At 35.9% G+C, this 23,633-nt stretch overlaps 1 protein-coding gene across 1 annotated transcript; it reads left to right on the top strand.

Moving 5' to 3' along the window:
* The first annotated feature begins 813 nt into the window (after positions 1 to 813).
* Positions 814 to 20,064, top strand: LOC140139242 (uncharacterized). The gene is made up of 5 exons (XM_072161021.1): positions 814 to 928; positions 12,106 to 12,378; positions 16,554 to 16,760; positions 18,647 to 18,910; positions 20,051 to 20,064. Exons 1-5 carry the CDS (start codon positions 814 to 816, stop codon positions 20,062 to 20,064), a joined length of 873 nt encoding a protein of 290 aa, XP_072017122.1.
* The last annotated feature ends 3,569 nt before the right edge of the window (positions 20,065 to 23,633 follow it).

A 23,633-nucleotide genomic window follows, 5' to 3' on the forward strand; every position in this document is an offset into this window, starting at 1 on the left:
TTGGAAATAGAATCACTTTTGTGAATGCTGTGGGAGTATCAACACCTTGGACAAGTTTGCTGCTGTCAAGAAGCAGTTTGTAATTTTCTCATCGGTTACTGCATGGAGATAGAAGATTTTCTTAATTTTTCATCGGTGACTGTGTGGAGATAGAAGATTTTCGAATTTTTCATCGTTGACTGAGTGGAGATAGAAGATTTTCTGAATTTTTACTGTGTCGGATATCGAGTACGGTGTGGAGAGAGAAGAGATCCTCAGTATCAGTAATTGGAATACTGGTAGGTTGAATTGAAATTGTTTGTGATACATGGGGAAAGTAAATTATTATAGTTGCATTTCATTATCACTGCTGTGTAGCCAATTTGAGAGAGAATAGTATGCCTGTTATGGGAGCATGGTATGGTGTTTAGCCGTGGGTGCTTAAATTTTGTTGTATTTTTACGCTTGAGCTATTGGGCAGATGGGGCAGTGGTGAGAGGGCTCCCACATGGGAATCACATGTTTGAATCCTGCTGCTGCACATTTTTTCCTATTCATGCAGAGTCATATTATTTGGGTTAAGTTTCTTCTCTTCGCTCAGGAAGGAAAAAATAATTGCAATTCATATACATGTACTGCTTGTCAGCGAACCAAGGTGGTATTTCTTTGATTTTTAATTTTGTATGACCAAATGGTGTACAAGTTCAATTTTGCTAATGGCTAGCGTGTGTCTCAGTTCATTTGTAGATCCTAGGATGCCGAAAGCAAGACGTGGTCGGAGCTGTCGGTGGGCCAGTGCGACAAGGAAGAAGTTTGGGTCAACAACGGAGACAGATGGCGGAGCCGCAGCTTGAGGAACCATTCCAACTTGTGCGGCAGAGGACTGAAGAAGCTCAGCACCAGTCTCTTCGAGTTGCCAGTCCTCATAGACGAGTTTCCGAGAGTGCAGGTACCCCAAGCTCAAAATCCAGGGCCTTCCTGTGGTCTAGGGCAATGTCGCCCAAACAGTAGTGACGGGATGTTAAACCCCACAAATGGTGAGTTCAATAGTATGCCTCATTTTGCTTTTGTTAATAATGAAACGTTGGGTTGGGGATGAATAAGATACAAAGCATAACCAAATTCTATGAATGCCACACAGACAAACATAAAGTCTGAAAAATCAGTGAAGCATAAAAGTCTGAAATCCATCATACAGGTGAAAGCACTTTACTAACTTTATCATGTAAATATCCATTGAGGAAGTTTTGTTTGAATGTTGTTTTTTAATACTGTCGGAGAAGGGGTGAGTTTAAGCATGGAAGTAAGAGACATGGAAGCTGGTCGATCCAACACCTATTGAATTATTTACGTAACATTCTATAGAGGGTACGTATCAAGCTATTGTGATAACAATGTAGTCAGCGTGTCTCTGATGTGGATCATACTTGCCGCCTTTATTGCCAGTTCGTTTATTTACAGGTTTATTATTTTGAGCAAAAATCGTGTTTTTCTTGATTATGTTTCAAGTATGTTGTTTTTATTCGGAAAAAAGTTACAGGGATGTTAGATTTGTAATCCATACTTACAGAAATCCATTCAAAATATCGATTTCTACCCTATACTTACAGATTTTCTTAAACTTCAAAATATTGGAAATCATGCATTTACGTCTAAACCGCTAATTAGCGGTAATAATTGATATGCGCACTTGGCACATGCTTTACATTATAAAATGAATCCGCATCTATTTGTGTGGCTGGGGCTGCCTGAAATTGCTGTTGACCAGAATGTTCCAGAGTCGGGTATTATCTTTACATTTTGCGTAAAATAAATTGTATTTCATTTCATTTTCTGTTTTAAAACTGCTATCTGAAAGTCTAGCATATATTTAATCGGTAGGTTTTCACATAATTACATACTTTTAATAAAATTGTATAAATTAAACTGATATCATTCTGACCATTACGTGGGGATTTTATAAAATCTGTTTGTGTTCATAAAACTAGTCATGCACTGCGGTAATATAACACAGCCCATTGTCAGGACTTAGTACACGACCTCGTACTGCTATTGATTTTTAAGCGGGAACTTTGATTTTAGACATGGTACATGCGATGACTCAATTGTTCCACTTTCAACTGTACTGCTTTTGTTCAGTATCGCGGCAAGTATGATACTCACTTTGATGTAGTATTTGACCAGCTTCCATGTGTATTACTTCCATGGTTTAAGGGATTGGTCAAGATCATTCCAGAGGAGAGCACCATGTGTTTTGATGGTATTTCTAGCAAAATCCGTATTAAATAATTGGATGTGAAAGTCTTTAGAATGTCTGGTATCGTGGGTATGGATGTCATCATTAGTAGTAAAGAAGTTGTCGTAGAGGTCATCTGGTAGCATTTTGTAATGAAGTTTATGCATAAAAATTGCTGTTTGAAATTTGAACATGTCATGGATTTTAAGGGCGTTTAATTGGTGGAAAAGTGGGTCAGTGGTAGGATAAAAAGAGAATCCAGATTGCGTTGTTTTTATCTGCCCAGACAATTGCACAGTAAGTTAAATAGGGAAGGACAATTGTATTTTAATAAGGTTTGCAAAGAGGCCTCCGGTAGAAAAGTGCGGACTTTACGTATAATACCATTTTATTTTAACACATTTTTAGTGACGTGTATAGTGTGGGATTTCCAGCTGAGGTTATCATCAATAAGTAGGCCTTGAAATTTGGTAGTATGAACCAGATTTAATTCTGTGTTATCTATTAGTGCTTTTATATTTGTTTCAGATTTATTATTGTATTTATTTCTGAAAGCATGAGTGAACATTTAATTTAAACCAATTTGATATTAAATTAAGCTTAGCATTAATGATTCGAGGTGATGGTGATGTTAATGCGAAAAAAGTAAGTTGGTATCATCTGAAAAAAGGATAAAGTGTGGGACTTTGGAACAAAGGGGAAGGTCATTAATATGTAATAAGAAGAGGAGGGGGACCAAGAATTGACCCCTGTGGAACTCCGCAGGTGATATTAGTGAGAGGAGAAACTGCTTCATTCAATACCACACATTGTTTCCAATCACTGAGATAATTTCGAATCCATGTATTGGCCAGACCTCTGATACCATAATGATCGAGTTTGTTCAAAAGGATGTTGTGGTTTAAGGTATCGCATGCCTAATTACTGAGGTCAAGGAAAATGCCTGCCACGTGTTGCTTTTTATCAAGGTTTTCGGCAATTTTGCAATAAAGCTCTTAGAATATCATGAAGTGAAATAAAATTTAAAATACGATTATAAATGACTTTTTCAAGAAGTTTGATAGTGATGGTAGAATTGATATAGGCCTATAATTAGAGAAATTGTGACAATCGTATACTTTAAAAAATGGGTGTGACTTTAGCAATTTTTAGTTTTGTGGGTACAATACTGGATGATATTGAGGAATTGGAGATGTGGGTGAGAGTAACGCTTATTTCGAAGATAATTGATTTAGAAGATTGGAGCTTATTCCGGCTACACCAGAGCTATATGTGTTGTTTTTGAAGAGAGCTTGATAATTTACTCAATTGATGTTGGGGAAAGGAAGAGTCTTTTGTTGTTTGGAAAGTCATTGAAGGTTGACGGGGAATTATTATCGGGTTCGGTATTTTTTCGGCCAAAAATGGTCCGATGTTTGTGACAAAGTCATTAAATTTCAATGCAATGTCTTTATGATTAATGGCTTTATGACCGTTAACGGTATCAGTAATGAAATCGGGAAATTTCATTTTTCTGTTTTATTTATTTATTCCTACCTAAGAGTTGTTCGAGTTTGCCACATTAATTTTTTCATGTTATGACTATGAAATTCAATTTCGGAGGTAATGCACAGTTTCTTTGAGTACGTAGCAGGGAGTTTAAATAGTTTCTATATTTGGTATATTTTATTTCATTCTCGACAGTGGGCTTGGAGATATATTTTTCATAGAGTCTGTCGTTAGTTTTAATCGATTTTATTAGGCCACTTGTACTGTAATCCATGGTCTCCGAGGTGATTTTTCTTTAGATAATTTAGTGGTCGTGATTGGACAGTGAATATCAGTCAAGATGGTTAATTTGTTAGTGAATTCATTTTAAGCACCTTCTGTGTCATTGTTTGTAATGAATGACCATTGACCAATCCACAAGTGCAAGAGCATTTTAAAACCTCTGATGCTAGGGGAAAGTACTTGGAAGTTGCCTCCCAATCTAAAAAGATTTTGCCACTTTCAAGAGCATCCATTTCAGTCTCATTCACTTCGAATTGGTGCAGCAACAACTGCTGGGCAAATAGGTATATCGGACCAACCGATTCAGGCAATGGGATATGCATATGTTATATTGCATGGAAGCCTAAATGGGGGATCTGCAGGAGCTTCTAGTATCTTCAGATGACGTCCCCGACTTGCTTGTCTTTCACCTTGGGTGCAACAATTTGAAATTTATTAGCAGTTCAGGTAAAGCATTTCACTATAATTATGGTGAGCAACCTTTTCTCTTTCTGTGCGGAATTTTTGCCTCCTACCCAACTCATTTGGTCCTGCATATTCCCTCGGAAAATGTGTAGATTTTTTAGATACGATGGGTTGGAAGTTGACGCAAGTGAACAGGAATGCAAACAATCTCTTCCTCAGGGCAGGTGGCAAGGCCATTGGCCATCCGGAAATCCATCCCTTTGGGTGCAGAATTTGTTTAGTTGCGATAATGTTCATTGGGACACGCTTGGATTAGACTTGTTTGTCAATAACCTGAAAGGTGCCTTGGGAGTTTTTCCACCTTCAACCTTAGGCCTTGGTATTTCCACATTGGATGCTGCGGTAAGCTTACAGACAGTTTGGGCGACATTGGTGGGCCCAAAAAGCGTCTTTTGGGGTGGGTCAGTTTGTTTATAACAAGTTCATTATTCAGCAAATAAAGTAATAAGGTTAAGCAATGTTCAGGCTCTCCACAAGCACATTGTATCCAGTAAACGGGATAATTTTAAATTCCAATTTGAAATGTTGGAATTTCACAATTCCATCAAAAAGAGACAATCCTCAATTCACAATCAAAAATTACATAAGTTTGCAATTGCAATAATGCAACAATTAAAGAATAAGAAAGGAATCACAAGCACAAATACTGTAATTTCACAATGTTAATTTTAAAGAATAGTAAAACAATCGTCAAGTGCACACGCATGAATTTTTTTGATTTTCACACATTGTCTTTTAATGACCAAACCGTGTGCCATGAGCTTGAGTACTTGGCACATGTTGATTGTAGTCTGGTATGATCAGTATGATCATGGTCATCGGAAATAAACTTGCATTCACAAATGGCAATACTTATGTAATTTTTGATTGTGACTTGAGGATTGTCTCTTTTTGATGGAATTGTTAAAGGGAGAAAGTTGGCAAATACAAATGCAAGGATCATAAAAGCCTATTTAGAAAACAAGAGAATTGATCAAGTAGTTTTTTCGTTTTGGATTATACCAAAATGTGTCAGGGGACTTCCTTTTTTGGAACCGTTTATGAGCCCGTATATCATATGCGGTAAAACGGTAAAACAAAGGGTCAGTAATTTCTCAGTATACACGTCTAGCCCTCTTCTTTTGTATTTCTTTTGATCAAAGTCTGATCAGCTGTCGATTATATCAAGTAATATGGACAGGTCAAGATCATCTTGGTCAAGATATTCTTGAACAGGTCAAGATAATCTTGGACAGGTCAAGATAATCTTGGACAGGTCAGGTCAAGATAATCTTGGTCAGGTTAATAAAATGTGAACAAGCGAAATACATGTTCATGTTCAGACTTTTTGGACATTTCAACAAACTTAAAAATGCATACAAATTCGACATTCACATGTTAATCATTTGGATTGGACAATCAAGCTATAGAGGGCTGTAATTTAGAATTTATATATTTTAAACCATCACCGCTAAACTGAATATACAAGGTGTCCCTTAAAGAACTGTATCGTCGGAAACTTAATTGTTTAGGTATTTTAACGTCACAACTAAACATAACTAAATACTTGGTATGGTTAAGGAATATATCAGCTATCACATACTTTTGAATTTTGACAATTGACCATACCGTTCTTGAAATAAGAATTTTACGAAACTCCCTCATTTTCAAGCCTTTCGACGGATTCAAATATCAATCGATTTGATCTAGTATAAAGATTGAGTGCAAAGGCCATCTTGGCATTAGTATAAAATCATCCGGGTTTTTTTCGCATTATTCCCGTTGGATTGAGTAAATTTGATTTTATTTCCGCTGTTTTCTTTTTTCCCCGATCCACCACACAAAATTCTCAAAGCCCAATGCGTACATCTCAATAAAAAATTCTTCATGCATCTTGACCACAGTGTAACCTCCTTGAGTATGCTGAGAGGTGGTCTATTCTTGCCAAAGATACACAAATGTAAAGGAAAAAAATAAAACCGCATTCCGTATATTAGGTTTTAACGTGGGAAGGGCTATCAGACGAACTATTAAGATTAAAAATTAAGATGGCCTAATCACTGCGCATCATCATAGCTAAAAAATATGCACGTTAAGCCCGTGCGACAATACTCAATTTGAGGTATGCACGTATAATAGGAAGGAAGAAGGAAGGATGCTTTAAGAGTACCCAATTAAGTCTACATATCAAGGCCATAGCAGGGCATTATATATACAAAGAATGGTCAACGAAGGTCAACGAAGTAGAGTATAGAAGTAGACGCAAGCTTTCGTGCGGGAAACATAAAAACATACTCGCCAGTCGTGGCCTTTTTATGAGATTTGATACGGTGCCGAAGACTAGAGCTGTTCCATAATTTAGTCCGAAACCTGGTTTCCAGACGAAAATTTCTGTGTTGTTACAAGGAATTCAAAGTAATTTTATCATCAAGTGACCCACATAAAGGAATACGACATCTATCGTGATCAAATCTGCATTTTTGTTGCCTGCAAAAGCCGACGATCAGGTAAAAATTGTAAAAGGAGCGTGACCAGATATTTTCCTTAATTTCATGATAAGCTTAAATTGCATTTAAAACGCCAAATTGCAGTCACAAACTATAGTAAATCACCAAAGCGAATGGTAACGTAGGTGTGTGGAAAAGAAGTGCAATAGCAATAACAAAGTATGTACCCAAAGAGTTGTCTTTGGCATGTCGCTTTTTTGAAATATCACCAAAAATATCAAATTTAGGAAAAACGCCCAAAATTTAAAACAAACACGAACCTTCAAAAATAAATACATTATTCGCACTCGAAATAGTGACGGATCCGTCTGATAAAGAAGAGGAGGTTTCGCACATCAAGTCGGCACTCCATAGTTGTGGATATAGAGACTGGACCTTCGTACGTGCTCGTGCCAAGAAAGATAAATCCAATCCGCAGGAAACTGTGTCTAAGCCCACGAGTATGTTACCTTGCCTAACATTGAAGGTACCTCGGAACGAGTACGCAGAGCGTTCAGTACAGCAGGTGTTCAAACTGCATTTAAACCTCATCGGACATTATGACAGACCTTGTACCAAAAGACAAGGTCGATAAGTTGAAACAGTCAGGAACAGTCTATAAAATTACATGTTCTGATTGTCACGACACATACATTAATTTAATTCTCTCCATGTCCTTATGATAGAGTGGTCTTAGGTTTACTCATTCTGCTGAAAAATCTAGTATTATTGTATATAAAAAAGGCAATGTTGTCTGAAAATGGTGCATCACTACCCTCCGAGTTTTTATTGCGACAATTTTTATATCACTCCCTATTTTATTAACGATTGATCGGTCGTTTGATTTAATTCATTTTGATCAACTTTTTTGTTGTCCCCTCGCCTCTCCTTCTTCCTCAGTTCCACCTTTAGCTCACATTCCTGTTCGCCCTCTTCCTCTTATCCTTTCTCCCTCCTTTATCTGTCCCTAGTATGATTCTAGTACCGAAATAATATGTGAATGCGAACACATAAAATGTTATACAACTATTCAATGTTTATGAGTACAGTGGTAAGAATATTTTCACGAGGATCGTTCCATTTAACGAGGCTTTGTCGAGTTGAATATTCTTACCATTGAACGAATAAAGACATTCAATATTTTTTTATATAAATCATATTATATAATTTCTGAATTGTTTATAAATTGCTTAAAAGTGAAGGATAAGTCATACAAATTGTCATTTGGTATTTTTGAAATGACCAATTTGGCAAAAAACCAAGAACACAGCAGTACTGACGAAGTTGAAGCCCCATTCAAATACATGTGTAAAATGTCTTATTTTGTCTTAAATACATGGCTTTCGGCTGAACCACTCGCAGGCCATGTTAGCACATCTATGACAAAGGTAACCAAATCTGAATTTTGATGATTTTTACGATCGTCCGGATAATTTATTTTATTATGGCGTAATTCATGCATATACCAATACTGCTTTTAATATGCAATATAAACCATATAACACACTTTCCACATCATAAATGAGAGAACCTAAGACACCTTTATCATAAGGATATGGGGAGATATAAGAAACCTGCATCAGTGTCACAATTTATATCACAATTGGTAAAAAAATTCATTTTTTTAAATTGAACAAAATGTATCATTTTCTGGCAACACTGCTCTTTGAAATACAATATAACAAGCTTTTTACATCAGACATGAGTGAACCTATAAGCTCCATTTGTCATAAGGACATGGAAAGATACAATATCGTTAGTAAAATCGTGCGTGTAGTCCTCTTTGAAAATCAAGAAATTCATTTTTTTATGTCTTTTATTTTATGGGGTTTTTTTTTACAAAAAGGCAAAAATAAAACCCAAAATTCATATTTGATCATAAGTTTTTTTGCAAATTTCGGACACAAAAACAATAAAAGAGAAGAATAATAGTTTGCAGCAGTGACTTTATTTGTCTACTATTCCAACATTTGCAGCATTGGATAATTTTTTCACAAAATTCTTATCCGAAATCCTGAACTGACACATAAAAAAAACATTAAAAAAAATGCAATTAAAAAAAAACACATTCCGCATTAGGTTTTCAATTTCTCGCAAGCTTTGAGACACAGGATTTAATCAAGATGGCCTAATCAAAATTGCATGAACTTAAAATTAATATAGTATTTACACATAAAAGTTATGCTTGACCATGCATACGATGCAATTTCCTTATTGATATTAAAAAGCAATCACTTTCGGAAGCAATTTTCATTAGGCTCGAAATATATATGATTAATCATGATCATTCCATTATTGCCGATATTGCAAAATCTATTATCGATTTATGTTCATTCCAGGGGCACTCCTATCCTCTCGCATTCTGGTACTTGCCACAGACGTAGTCGTATTTCTGAACGAGTAAGACGCATGGTCATGTCAACCCATGTCCAGTAGATTTTTCAACGTCATATTTATGAAACTCTGGTGTCCTAATAACGCCACATTTTCATCTTAGAAGCAGATCCGAGGTTTTACCGACATCCGTTAATGAGAGCACCCTGAGAAACGTAGCAATGGTTCAATTTGTCGTCATTTAGTAGGCACTGGATAACAGATGACACTACATTAATGACATATTCTTGTCTGAAACGGAATATCCGCTTTTTATGCATGTCGTTTGATCAATCAATCAGATTTCTCGAAAGTTATTTAATAAAGATTTATATCAAAGTCTGATTTTGTATAAATGGATAGAATGCTAAATTATTAGAATGGAATTTGACCTTTCTTTGATTTTGGCCATCATCGTCACAGGTAAGTTGACATATTTTTTTTAATTTTATCAAATTCGGACAGATATTGAAATCAAAATGTTATACATGTAGTTGATGACGGAATATATATGTAAAATATTTTACAGAAAACGTTCAAATGTCGGGTTATATAAAAAGGGTATACACCCTAGTAACACACAGCGTCAAATAACGTTGTCACAACGTTGTCATAACGTCATAAGTTGTAACAACGTTACTGTGACAACATGACGTTATGACGTTGTTTGTTGGCTGGGCAAAGGGCATAAAACGTTTTAACAACATTCAAACATTTGTGAAAACATTCGGACATTTAAGGTGGTACGAAAGGCAAAATCAAGTTGCTCTGATTGAGATTAAAATAGACTTGTTGCAGAGAGATATGCAAAATAATCTTAATTCCAAAATTTGAGCCAAATCGGACAAACGGTTTTTGAGATATTGCTGTTGAAAGATTCTTTGTATTTTATTGTTTTTGCCAATATATTGATGAAGTTAATGAGGAAAATTGGCAAAATGTGCTCATTAATATTAATTTTTGCCAATATTTTGCCAATATTTTATGAATAAACCTTCATACTACTTTTACCTTTAAGAATTTTGACCTGAAACTTTGCCAATGTGTCTCTATGACCTAAACCTTTAACATGTGATTTTCCCGCCCATCTAATTTGCATATTTGCATAATTAATTAGCTTTAAGTATAATGCTAATTAATTATGCAAATATGCAAATGTTTTAGGCCATAGAAACACATTGGCAAAGTTTCATGTCAAAATCATATAAAATAAAAGTAGTATGAAGGTTTATTCATAAGATATTGGTATAATATTGGCAAACATGAACATTCATGAGCACATTATGCCAATTTTCCTCATTAACTTCATCAATATATTGGCAAAAACAATAGAATACAAAGAAACTAAAAACATGTATATCTTGACAACCGTATGTCCGATTTCCTTCAAACAAAAACTATTTTGCTCAGTGTATTTAGCTTAACTTATTCAATCTATTCAAATGGTTCTAAATTCAGTTTCTGTTTTCCAGAAACATCGTTTCGAACCCCCTTAAGCATTAATAACATATTTGGCAAAAAAATGCCAAAAAGGCATTGACAATGAAATTTTGACATGTCTTTTTTGTATAAAACTTTTAAAAACATTATCATGAAATTTTTATGACATGATTTTAAATGTTAATAAAACATTTTAATTAACTTGTTGCAAAAATTATAGGTAAAATTCACTACACAAGATTTGTCACTTGCAAAACAGACAAGTTAGTGCTCGGTCACCTATCTTTGTATTTTTATGGGACCTGTGCGAACTGTTAAATGTAAAAAAAATCAAAATTGTGTGATATCAGAAATCATATCCAAATGTGATCTCCATATATAGCTAGCTTTATCAGGTATCCAGACAGTGTCCCCGGTATTGAAACGAATTCATCAGGTATAGTAATTAACGAATTAAAAGAGTTCTTCTTTTGTCAAAACCTATTTGTTCTTGCTGACAGTTTAAGAACTCATCTATAAGTGACCATGTAGCCAGGGTTAATTATATTATCAATCGGGGGAGTCTAAAATCTTCAATATGGATGTCAAAATTTGCAAATGATGGACGGCTTTTCCTCCCAGCTACATACACTTTAAGTACATATCATTAAATTTATAAGGTATACTTCTAGGACTGTTACATCCCGGGGGGGTCACTCTCACACAAAAGTGCCTCCCACCCGCGTCCGAACACCTCTTAAATGCACCCTTAATGGCGAATTTTCACATAACCAAATTGCACCCCTTAATGGCGAAACACACGCAAAGTCCTACCCTAAATGGCGTAGCACATGCAAAAACCATATACCCTAAATGGCGTCAACTGAGAAATATCTATATTTATACCCTAAGTGGCGTAAACAGGGAATTGAGCTATACCCAAGGTGTCTTTTTGATGTTGCAGACCTATAGATACTGAAGAAAACATGCACAAAAGTAACAAGAATCAATTAAAAAGTGGTGGTTTTTATCAAATTAGTGCAAACTCACTCAAACAATAATATTACTAACCCTAAACGTATAAAGATTTGGCTGAAAAAGGACTCCTCAATGGCGATGCCTTCTGAAAAGTACCCCTTTTTCAAAAAGACGTCGACGCCACTGTGTGGTGAAAAACATACCCTTTTAGACGTTTTTCTTGGACGCGGGTGTGTAGCAAGTCAAGTAGTGAGTGACCCCCCCTGGTGTTACATATTACAAATATACTTGTCAATTCTTTTTGCGCACTTCGCCTTTTAACACATGCAGTGTGCTATTTAATTTTTGTACAAGCTGCTTTACTTTTACGTCGAAACACAATGTTTCGGTTTTGAATTAATTTATTGTCTTCAATTACAGCTCATCTGGGTGTGGTACTGAGCCACCTTTGCGTTCTGGAAAAAAGACCAGACCCCTCAAGAGGCGGTGCCTTGAGATGGTCTCTTCCTTTTGCAGAAAAATGTCTTTGTCAACGTGTGGTTGCACCTGTATTCTTGAATGCCCAAACTTGTCCAAGAAGAAAGTATGAAGATGGTGATATGTGGTTTGTGGATGACCCACAGCCACTCACCTTGCGACATAACTGGGAAAAAGATATACTTGATGGCCTCCTGGACCGCACTACGTATTGTGGTAAGAAGTTTCGTATACTCAAAATGTAAAAAATGAAATCCCTAAAAGCAACAGAAAAAATAGATGAAAAGAAGACTATAAAAGGTTTGATTATGATTATTATCATCATCATAATTGAAGAGCTCTGTTGCAAAAGCCCTTACATCCACTTTTGGCTGAAAATTTTGAATTATTGACATGACATTATAGTATGGGTAAAAACACATATTGTGGTGGTTGTTTGACCTTTATATCACGTTCCCTTTCGGAGATATTTCTCGTTTGAGAAATCTTAGGGAATTTCCGGAAATCTGAACTTGATATCAATGTAAAATTTAGGAAAATAATTGTTTGATGTATATAGTAGCCTTGAATTTTTGATTTCGAAAGCATTAGTCAAGTTACATGAAGTAGTACAAAGAAATGGGCTCAAATTTTATTGCAAAGGTGGTTTCTAGAAAAGGGGTAAATTAATTTTGTTTCAAAAGCCCTTACATCCACAAAAGGCGCGATATTAAAGAAATAATAAAATAAATTGTACCAAAGCTATTCTTTTAGTTTCTATTCATCAACACTTTATGCGAACCCAATTTGAATCAAGTCGAACAAGTAATACTTGCACAATTTAAAAAAGATGTTTTTCTCAAAAAGTCAAAAGTGGATGTAAGGGGTTTTGCAACAAAGCTCTTCATATCGGTATCACAAATAATTTTGTACAAGTATCAATATAAATTATATTAACGTGAAATGTGAACTGCAATTGACCATCCACTTTCAATCAGGATAATGAGTGAAACGATATGCTGAAGAAAATATAAAAATAACACCGCCTTTCTTTCTATCGGTACCAGGGACTACCGCTCGTTGTCCGCTTTGCACCCAAACTTATTTTTTTTAAAGATAGCATGGAATACCAACATGATTATTCGCATTGCTATAAATTTTCATAACCTAAAAGCAAGGAATAGAATTTTGAAGACGTAATCATAAAGCAAATCCATCGATATAGCATATATATATTAAAAACTCAATTCATAGAGCGCTTATATAATAATGTAGGAAAGAGGATCGAACCCCACAGACACATGACAGAGTCAGTGGTGGCGCCAGGATTTTTTTCGGGGGTGGCATGGGGGAAAAGTGAGTTTCAGGGGGGAAAAATCGACCAATTGCAATTTTGCCCCAAATCGCCGAAAAAGTGGGCATTTTCGTAAATTTGGGTTTTTACGGGGGTGGGGGCGAACTGGCATAATGAAAAATATGGAGGAAATGCCCCCTCCGTAGTGCCGCCACTACACAGAGTCGCTTTATTTGGGGTTTGTAATAACAACATTTTCACTTTCATTTACTTCTAGAGAATACATTTACGATTTTGTTTGGTCTAAATAATTTATAGTCTGTAAGTTTAGATATTTACTTATTTGGCAGTTAAAGTGATCGGCAGTTTTCTAATCAGGGCAAAATTAAGGCATTATGAGTTTTTAATTTTTGTGGTAAAGCACAATGATACGAACATTTAGGCGTTCTTGCACTAAGCTTCATATCGCAAACTATTTTTTTAGTACGGCATCTCCTTAACACAAATGAACAAACCATCTGCCGTTCAAAACCGCGTCGCAAACATGTCAGCATATTATCACCTCATCTTATCTACCCAGCAAACACAAAACATTTTACAGAAAACGTTTAAATGTCGGGTTATATAACATAAAGGGTATAAAAATGTTCAAAACATTCAAAACATAATGTTATTTAAGTGTTAACAAAATATTTTGAAAAAATCTTTACCCACAATATTTTACAATAACGTTTTAAAAACGTTTTCATATAACCCGACATGTGGTTTTTCTGTGTTTGCTGGGTGTATTAGGTTTAGAGAATAAAGAAAAAAATATACTTTATGTTGCCAAGCAAAGCAGTTTATTCAAGCGTTATTGAGGTTTAATTGCATCATGTGTAAAAGGGCATTTCGTGATCCACAACCTCATCCCTCCACTTTTCTCCAAAAAAGTTGAGATATTTATACCACTGGAAACCTCTGGCTACATAATGTTTATGTACCAAAAATTGCTTGCAGATTAATTCGTTTAACAAAAATATCGTCAAATTTAGGTTGTCATTTACGTTGTAAATACGTAAATCTGTGAACTCGTATTCGTGTAGTGACAACGTTATTTTCGACGTTGATTTTTGGACGTTGATATAACATCATTATGACGTTGTAATGACGTTGTTTCGACGTCGATGCAATGTTTGACCAGACCTGGTGACAACGTTTGAATAATACGTTCAGAAAACGTTACACAAATACGTATCTGAAAAATAGTTTAGATATTGACACCATGGAATGTAAATTCTTCCATTCCAAGGAGTTTGTTGTCCAGCCAAAATTTTCTCATCGTGTCGTTTGACGATCGCCTTTAGGCGTGAAACTCAAAGTAACGACTTCTATTCCGGAAGTTTAAACTTTAAATTTTTATACGCTCTCCCTTTTTGGCATTGAGCATCATTGTTGCCGGATGTTAATATAATGTCTTTTAAGACATTAAAATCACGTTGTCTCGACGTATAAAGCACGTGGTTAAAACGTGGTTAAAAAGTCATGAACTGACCCAGATACAACGTCATCTACGGACGTCGTTAGTATGCAAATTTATGACGTTGTTTCGACGTATAAAGTTCGTTATTACAACGCCGTGTAAATGTCATGGTCTGACCCCGATATAACGTAATCTACGGACGTCGTAATTACGTTAATTTGTGAACTCGTATTCGTGTTGTCATTTTCGGACGTTGATATAACGTCATAGTGACGTTGTTTCGACGTTCACAACTTGACGTCGAAACAACGTCATAATGACGTTACATTAACGTTCGGGAATAACGTTTTCACGACACGAATACGAGTTCACAGATTTACGTACTTACAACGTCCATACATTACGTTTGTACGACTTTATATAACTTTTAGACAACGTTGTAACAACGAAAAATTGTTAGCTGGGATATGGAGCAGTGTAATACACATAATCATGCATAACTTGCAAACGCAAAATCGGAAACAACTGAAATTTTGGGAATTAGTTTTTTTCGTGGATATCTGCTGAAAAAATGTCATAAAAAGAGGATGCTAAAATCTCGTAATCCTCCTGTATTTTGCCAAATAAATTATGAACTATTTCATACATTTTTGTACAGATATTGATGAATGTACTTTGGGTACTGATAACTGTGACGCAAATGCTGCTTGCACCAATAGCGTTGGTTCCTTCTCATGTGCATGTAATGCCGGTTATACTGGAGATGGAGTAACATGCACAGGTCAGTATTTTGTACCATATCACCATTATATTTATTTCTATTCACATAGGTACGCAAGTCAAACTGCTTTTTTGTAATCATGGTAATGGTACATTCCTATTATCGCTATTTTATATTATGATTACATTAACTTTCTCAAAATTAGTTCGTTTTAGTACGATGGTGCAACATGCGCAGGTTAGTCTAATTTTGTACCATATCGCCATTCATTTTATTTCTAATATGTTTCTGCTATATACGAGTCCTTATGGAAATGGCGCATTCCTATCAAAATTTGCTACAAAATTAATTATTTCAAGTACCAATATTTGTGATACATCTTTTACACATTTTTGTACAAATCGTGATGAATGTACTTTGAGTACTGATAACTGTGATGCAAATGCTTCTTGCACCAATACTCTTGGTTCCTTCACATGTGCATGTAATCCTGGTTACACAGGCGATGGAGTAACATCAATGAGAGGAAAATGAGTTTCATTTATTATTGAAATCATACACACAGCCAAATTTTTACCCACAATAGGTAAAGATGGGGAATATACGTACTGTGTCATTAAAGTAGTACAGACATGCGTACCTTTAACAAAACCTTTTCCAAAACTACCCTGCAGGATAAAAAAAAACGACGTTGATTTTTTAAGAAAACAAAAATATGCTTAATTTTTTATAAAGTTGCTTGACGTTTTTAAATTGATCCATACATTTATTTTAAATCCATCATGACATAGAACTTTTTGAGATATGGATAATTGTAACTCACTTGTAAAGACTTCATTATGAAGAAATACTATTAATGTAAAAACTTATCATCATTAATGAAACATTAATTTTTGAAATATGTGTTTTAACATAATAATTCATTTCCATTGCAGTCCAATGTCATACTTACAGTACGAATAATTACGGATCAAATAGTGTGCAGAACACGAACTTCGAATACCCTTGGCCACAACTTCCTGCTGGTACCACACGATTCACCGTATTTATCCAAGGAAACATGGATGCTTACATCATTTTGTCACCTGCAAATAATGGAACGTCTGATGATAATCCCAGTGATGTCGGCATTCCCAAGATTGGTAAGTTAGTTCTTTGGTATGAATGAACAATGTTGATTTTAACCTGAACCTGAACCCTTATAATAGTAACAGGGGAGCGGCCAAGATTGACTGAATTTTGCCGCCCCACTTTTTGAGCAATTTGTTATGTTTTTCTTCATATCTTTATTTCAATAAGCAATTTGGCCGCCCCACATTTGTGGTGGCCGCCCCACATTTTTCAACCTTGCTACGGCCCCGGCATAGAGGTTATCCGTGTTCTATAAGCTGCATATCCTACCAGCGACTCCTATACCTTGTTTAGGACTTTCAAAAGAAGTACCTGCATGTGCAACCATGACTATTTCAAAATAGCCCGCCAAAGTCATGCAGGTAACTCCGAGGTCGTGCATTGAATTAGTTTGAATGAGGAATACCACGGGAACCAGCGCCTTTTGTTCACGCATGAGTAAAGTGGATAACCTCTATTGGTTTAACACGTAAACACGAAAATGTCTCAAATAATTCCTTCCAAAAGTGTATGTATGTTATCAAGCACTATTTTATCCGTCTAAATCCGTTGAGGTTCGACAGTGAACCTCATTGTAAGTACTGTTTTTTTTAAATTTTGTGTATGAATAACGCACGATATGTTATTATAAAAATTTCCCCCATGTGTACCAAGGAAAGCCAAGTGGGTAAAAGCATATTATATATTCATTATATTCTATATTCATTATATTGTACACTGATACTTCCTTATGTTAAAGCCATATTATAACATTTCTGTAAAGATAGATTAGTATGTATTTTCCATAAAATATTAGCTTTTACTGTCAGATATGTCCCCTTTTAATTTTGAGCCGAACAAGTGAGGTAAAGCATAGAAAATTGGAATTTACTACTAGCGCCCATGCATGTTACTCCCGCGGTTGTAATACGGTACGATCCTCTGGGTGTGCATGGTGTGTGTGTATGTAACCCGCACGCCGTGTACGTACTGTGCATACGTGTTCGACTAATATTTCCATCGTAATAATAAAACGCCGATTCCATCGTTTTATTCAAAATCTCGGATTTTGACAAAACTACAGCACCTAAAGTCTTGATTTTTGCAGAGTATCTTTATTGACTAAAAAGTACATTACAATCGGGTAAACAATGGTCCCAGAACACACTTAGATAGCAATGGCCAAAATCAAATGTTTTGAAGTAAAAAATCCCAAGAGTACCCGAGCCTGCGCTCTAATTCATGAATTGGATAGTCAAATTAGCAGGCTTGGGCTAGCTACAACCCTGATAAGGCCTACTCGCAAAATTATTCCCACTGCGCTGCACATTTACAAAAAATTACTTATATCGTTTGCGACTGGGTTTTGAAACTAGGGAGTATGTTATTTATGAGACGTCTCTGAAATATGATACTGTTATGTAACATGACGCTTCAAGAGAATTTGATATCAGAGACGTCCGTGAATTATTAGTGCCCTCGAACTGATATAGCGTCTTTCTCGCCGCGCCGAACAGCAAGCTTTACCCGCCGTGGACCGGTATTACATGTATAAAGTCTTTGTCGTATCAGGCGGCGAGTGGCATGATGGTCGGAGAGAGCTGGCAAAACCGCTAGGCCGTATGGCATTTTCCATACATTCGGTTAGTTTTGTGGGGTTCATTATCGAACCCCAACGGTTTTAGCTTGTATTTATATTATTTATAATAGGCCTATTTGTTTGTGATATTTCAAGCGTTTTTTCAAAATAATCCCATTCAATTACACGGTTGACGATGGAAATTTATTGAATTTAGAGAATGCACGGCGCATACCACCTGTGTCGTATCATGGTCCCGGCCTGTGAAACATCGGGCGTTACCATGGTTACGGATGATCTGCAAATTATTCTTTCTATATATTTTGTTCTTATCATTAGTAATCGGAGGATCGGGTAATCAGATCTCGGGATTCCTGTGCAACTCACACGATAACTGGGAACGATTTGATACACCCGACATTCTTAGTCCAACCGAGGAAAGGGAATTTTTCATTCAATTTGTCGACAGCAACCTGGAAATAGGTATAGCTGGAGAGGCGCCATTCATGAGTGTAAGCTACAGTAATTGTGATGTGGATGTCAAGTACGTTGGCATAGCAACTGGTTATGGTGGCGAAGCTGAATGGAGATATTGTGAACAGGGTAAGAAGACTTTATTTTACACAAATACATCCCTACAATCACGTGTGATTGATTCAATCTTCTTTCACAGTTGATAATCTTTACAATGTCGCAAAATGTGCCTTGGTTACTCTTGGCTGCCAGGGATTTTGTTCCCTTGTTTTCATTGAAGGGCAAGATGTTTGGATTAATGATGTAACCAGGACAAATCTAAGGAAAATTCAACACTATAATGAAAGACAAAGATAAGAAGACTAGTTTGCGTCTGACGTCACTGTCAATCAAATTCTCTACGATCCTTGATTGGCTAATAGCGCGTATAAGGAAGGTCGATTCATCTGGCTGGTGCCATCGGAGAAAAGGAATAGCAGTGAATGGCGAAAAATACGTACTCTTACAAGGCAAAAAGCAATTTTTCTAGGCATTGTGGACATGGTGCCTTCACCAAAAAAGTTTCCGACTATTAAGACCTAACTTTTGAGATGGTTTGTATGTTAAAAGGTGCAAAATTAACAATAAGGCGCCCGGTTTTACCGCCGTGTTCAGCAACTCATATCATCACGACACTTGTAAACAAACCGTGCTCGGAGTTTGATTGACAGGTGACGTCAGACGCAAACTAGTCTTTTTATCTTTGTCTATCATTATAGCTGGATACATAATTATATTTAGGTGAAATCGATTCTGAAAGATCGATTAAAAGTAATAATTAAATCAGTCTCTTTAGCTTCTATTTCATAAATCAGCTGTTTTGATAATAACACTCATAACGCTAGTGTTACGAGTCGTAATCATGGTAATGACTCAAGGCCAAAATCTTTGCGCAGTATTCCAAACACTTAACTCCTTGTACCGTTCTCCAAACATTAACTCCTTGCGCAGTTCTCCAAACACTTAACTCCTTGCGCCGTTCTCCAAACACTTCCTTGCGCAGAAGACAATCTCCAAAAAATGGTGTTTCTTTCACCAATCACTCTCTTTCTCCAGGAAACAGGCTTCTTTCTGCACTGCGCCACTTTATTAACAGATGTGTTGTTTTATAAACCAGACTCCAGCAAGTCTTTCATACACTCAAAATCTCCTTCGTTACTGTATTAAAATAGCTCAGTATTGGCTATGTAGACTGGTTTAAATGTACCTCTTTTATTTCTGTCTTATTAGAAATGAAGTACTGAGAAAATTACTGAAAAAAATAAAATGCATAACATATAACATTCATTGTCAGTAGCATTCTTAGTGTATATGCACTGGAACTGGTCGAATTCGATGCAAAAATTAACCAAATTGTGAGTTTTTTACCTTGTAATTAATTTTCTTGGCTAAATGAAAAGCATTCACATTCAAATATCAGACAAAAATAATGCTTGATAATACTGTCTTGTTTGTAAGTCCTGTTGTTAAACTTGTTACGAGCCGTACTGACTCAAGATCACCTTTTACCCAAATTGACTCGAATGCACAACACAAATACACTGTTTGATTAAGCTAACAAAATCTAAGTCTTTAATTGAAAGTAAGATATGATTGGTACAATATATGACAACAAATGCACATACAGAAATTACACAATCACAATAATATCCCATGACATCACTTCCTGAAGATGTCATCTTCACTTTACAATCTCAGGTGTTTTTTCCAAATATTCCATATTAGATATGATTCAATTATTGAACTGAAGGCCTATAGATAATAACATCACTGCTCTTCTCCATCTGACTCATTAGCTCAGTAGGCAGAGCATCGGTCCGGTGATCCGAAGGTCCCAGGTTCAAATCCTGGATGGTCAGTAAAATCTTTTCACTGGCTGTCATTGTATGTGAAGACTTGTGTTAAAAACGTTTCTCAGATGATTCAATTTGTTTTGCTTAATTTGAGAGGGGAATTCCTCCAAAATGTCCTTGTCTGGCAATTACGATCTGGATGTCTACAAGTATGTCAAGTTTTACAAGTCAGAGATTGGGCAAGACCGTCCCAACACAAGATCAACATGTGACACCTTGCGCCTTAGGATCCCCTTCTGCAAAACGGAAGCTTTTAAGTCCAGTTTTTTTAACTGCATTGTGCCAATTTGGAATCAGCTTCCCCTTAGTGTTAGGTCCTCTTCATCTTTTTCTGTTTTTAAAGCAATGTGGTTAATTTTTTGCATTCTCATTTTGAGTTAAATTTTCGGCCAGCTGACATTTGTACGTGGGTTTCCGTATGCAGCTGTGCTATTTGTAGGGTGTCTTAAATTAAATTTTTGATCTTGAGGTGGGATGGTCTTAGAGGTGATATGCACCTGTTCATCCCAATCCTCTACACTGGTATCTCTCCTACATGTGCTGGATCCGTGGTGCGTTTTATTCACATGTATATATATATATGTCTTTTATACTTTTACTTTGTGCAATATATTTTTCCATCTTTTATCTAATTTTGTTATTTGATATTGTAACCAGTGTATGAAGCCAAATAAATAAAATAAATAAATAAATAAAAAATGTCATCGCTCGTGCAATTTTGTAAACAAAGATAAAAAATCAAATTAAATTACTCAGGGCACATCACAAACTTAGGTGTGAGCATTTTTCAAAGTGTTTTTAAGTGTTAAACGGCCATGCTACGATCGCATGTATGTCGAATGTGTAAAGGATCAAAATCACCACTACTTTTATTTTTATTTCTAGTCCGGACATAATCACCATGTGGTTTAGAATTTGTTATGTTTTAATCAGCTTACACTGAACTGAGCATCCTTTCTTTTCGACCTCATGAACATAAAATGTATAACATTTATGATCAAAGCCATACTGAGGCCAGGGATATGAGACCTGCTGAGGCTCTCATTGTGTATCATGTGTATACAACTGTGCCATTGCCATTACCAATATAAAACTACATTCACATTAAGAAGTCCGCACTTTAATGTAAAACGTAAAACCCCCGTCTTGTTATGACAATTTGATTGACAATGTCGTGTGCAGAATCCTGTAAGTTCCTGATTTTGATTTAAACTTTTGATCCAAACACAAGGAAATAATTAGTTCCTATTTGATACTAAATTTGCGACCAAACACTCTAAACGTTGCTAATTAAAAACGGACCACGTTGACCTGTAGAGCGGGCGAATGGTAGAGCGCGACCGTTGACGTAGCCCGAAACAACCGCTAGGACATATCGATCGCATCATGCCCCTAGTATTTATCAGTAAAGCATTGTAACAATTCAACAAGAGCGTACTTTGGATTGTCGACAAGGGTCCATCGTGACCACATTGCCACGCTAAGCAATTCGACCACGTGTGTCGTTTTGATATGCAACTTTTGAAAATGCACCAAATTTCATATACTGGTATCAATCTTTGTCAATTTAGAGAGTTTGGTAGCAAAGTTGGTATCAATATGAGCTAACAAGATTCTGCACACGACCTTATCAATTAAATTTTCATAACACTATCAGTTTTTGGTGTAGGACGGGTTACATTTAGTGCGGAATTTCTTTATGTGAGTAGTTTAGTAGTTTTAATTTAGTAGGAAGCTTTTTTAACGGCTACTAACAACACGTAAAAGAATAATGTCTATTCGACGCACCAAGATATGTCACTAAGATATTAAATTGACAAGAAACCTTGTTTAACAACAATTGATATATCTTTTCATAATTGTTATACCTTTCTCTGATTAACCATAACTCTGTTAATTTGCTATGGTTTGCTGCAGAATCATGTTGCTAATTTTGATGCAGTCACACCTGTTTCGAGTCACCACACTGTGAGATTATCCAGAGTATTCTACTGCAAGCCAGATGCCGAGTGTAAATAAAAATACATACTGATCATTAAGTGTGTATGTTAACCCTGGAACTACGAAGCCGAATTTTGTAACACGGACTACGAAATTATATTAATTACGGGCCCTGGAAGAAACCTGCAAAATTATATTAATTACGGGCCCTGGAAGAAACCTGCCTCCAGTCCAAAATCAAAACCACAAAGGGGTAAAAATTACAAGAACATATCCAAAATCTGTCTCATTTTGTGAAACATCAAAAACGAATCATGACACAAAAGTCATCTATACCAGAAACACTACTTCCTTAAACATGTTTAAGGAAAGTATACGTGTTTCTTAAATACACCACTTCTTCTTCTGAATTAGAATAGTAGTATAATTAAATATAAGATCGCCATGTTGAAGAAAACTAATACCACTTATATCTCTCGAAACTTAGTAGTATTACTTCAGACATGCATATTAAAATATCTTTATTTCAATGAACCATCTAATTTTACATGCTCCAAAGAGCATTGTATTTAAAAATCTTTCAAAAACCGAAAAAACTTCTGCGTAAGCAGACTCAAAGGAAAACATTGGCACTAAAAACAGCAAGGCCGCAGGGCCGAAGGCCCGAGGCCGGCGACTCCCATACGACGACTAAACACTCCAAGTGAGTTAATTTTATATAGGCCCCGCAGGGCTATAAAGATCGGTAGAACGCTAAAGTCCTAATGCATTCTCATGCCTCTAGAACTTCAGTAAACCACAAGGTTTTTAATTTTATTTATAATTAAGCCCTAATGCATTCTCATGCCTCTAGAGCTTATAAAGTAAAACCTTTCATTTATATATATATATATTTCTTTATTTGTAAGAGCAAAACATTAAAGGGGCATTTTATTGACACAACCTCATCTCTCTTTTTAAAACAAATGGTGGCTCTGAAAAGAGCCGTTTGGTTTTTAGTGGAGGTAATAACTCCAGCC

The sequence above is a fragment of the Amphiura filiformis genome, chromosome 18 (assembly GCF_039555335.1).
Source record: "Amphiura filiformis chromosome 18, Afil_fr2py, whole genome shotgun sequence".
In the NCBI taxonomy this organism is placed as follows: Eukaryota; Metazoa; Echinodermata; class Ophiuroidea; order Amphilepidida; family Amphiuridae; genus Amphiura; species Amphiura filiformis.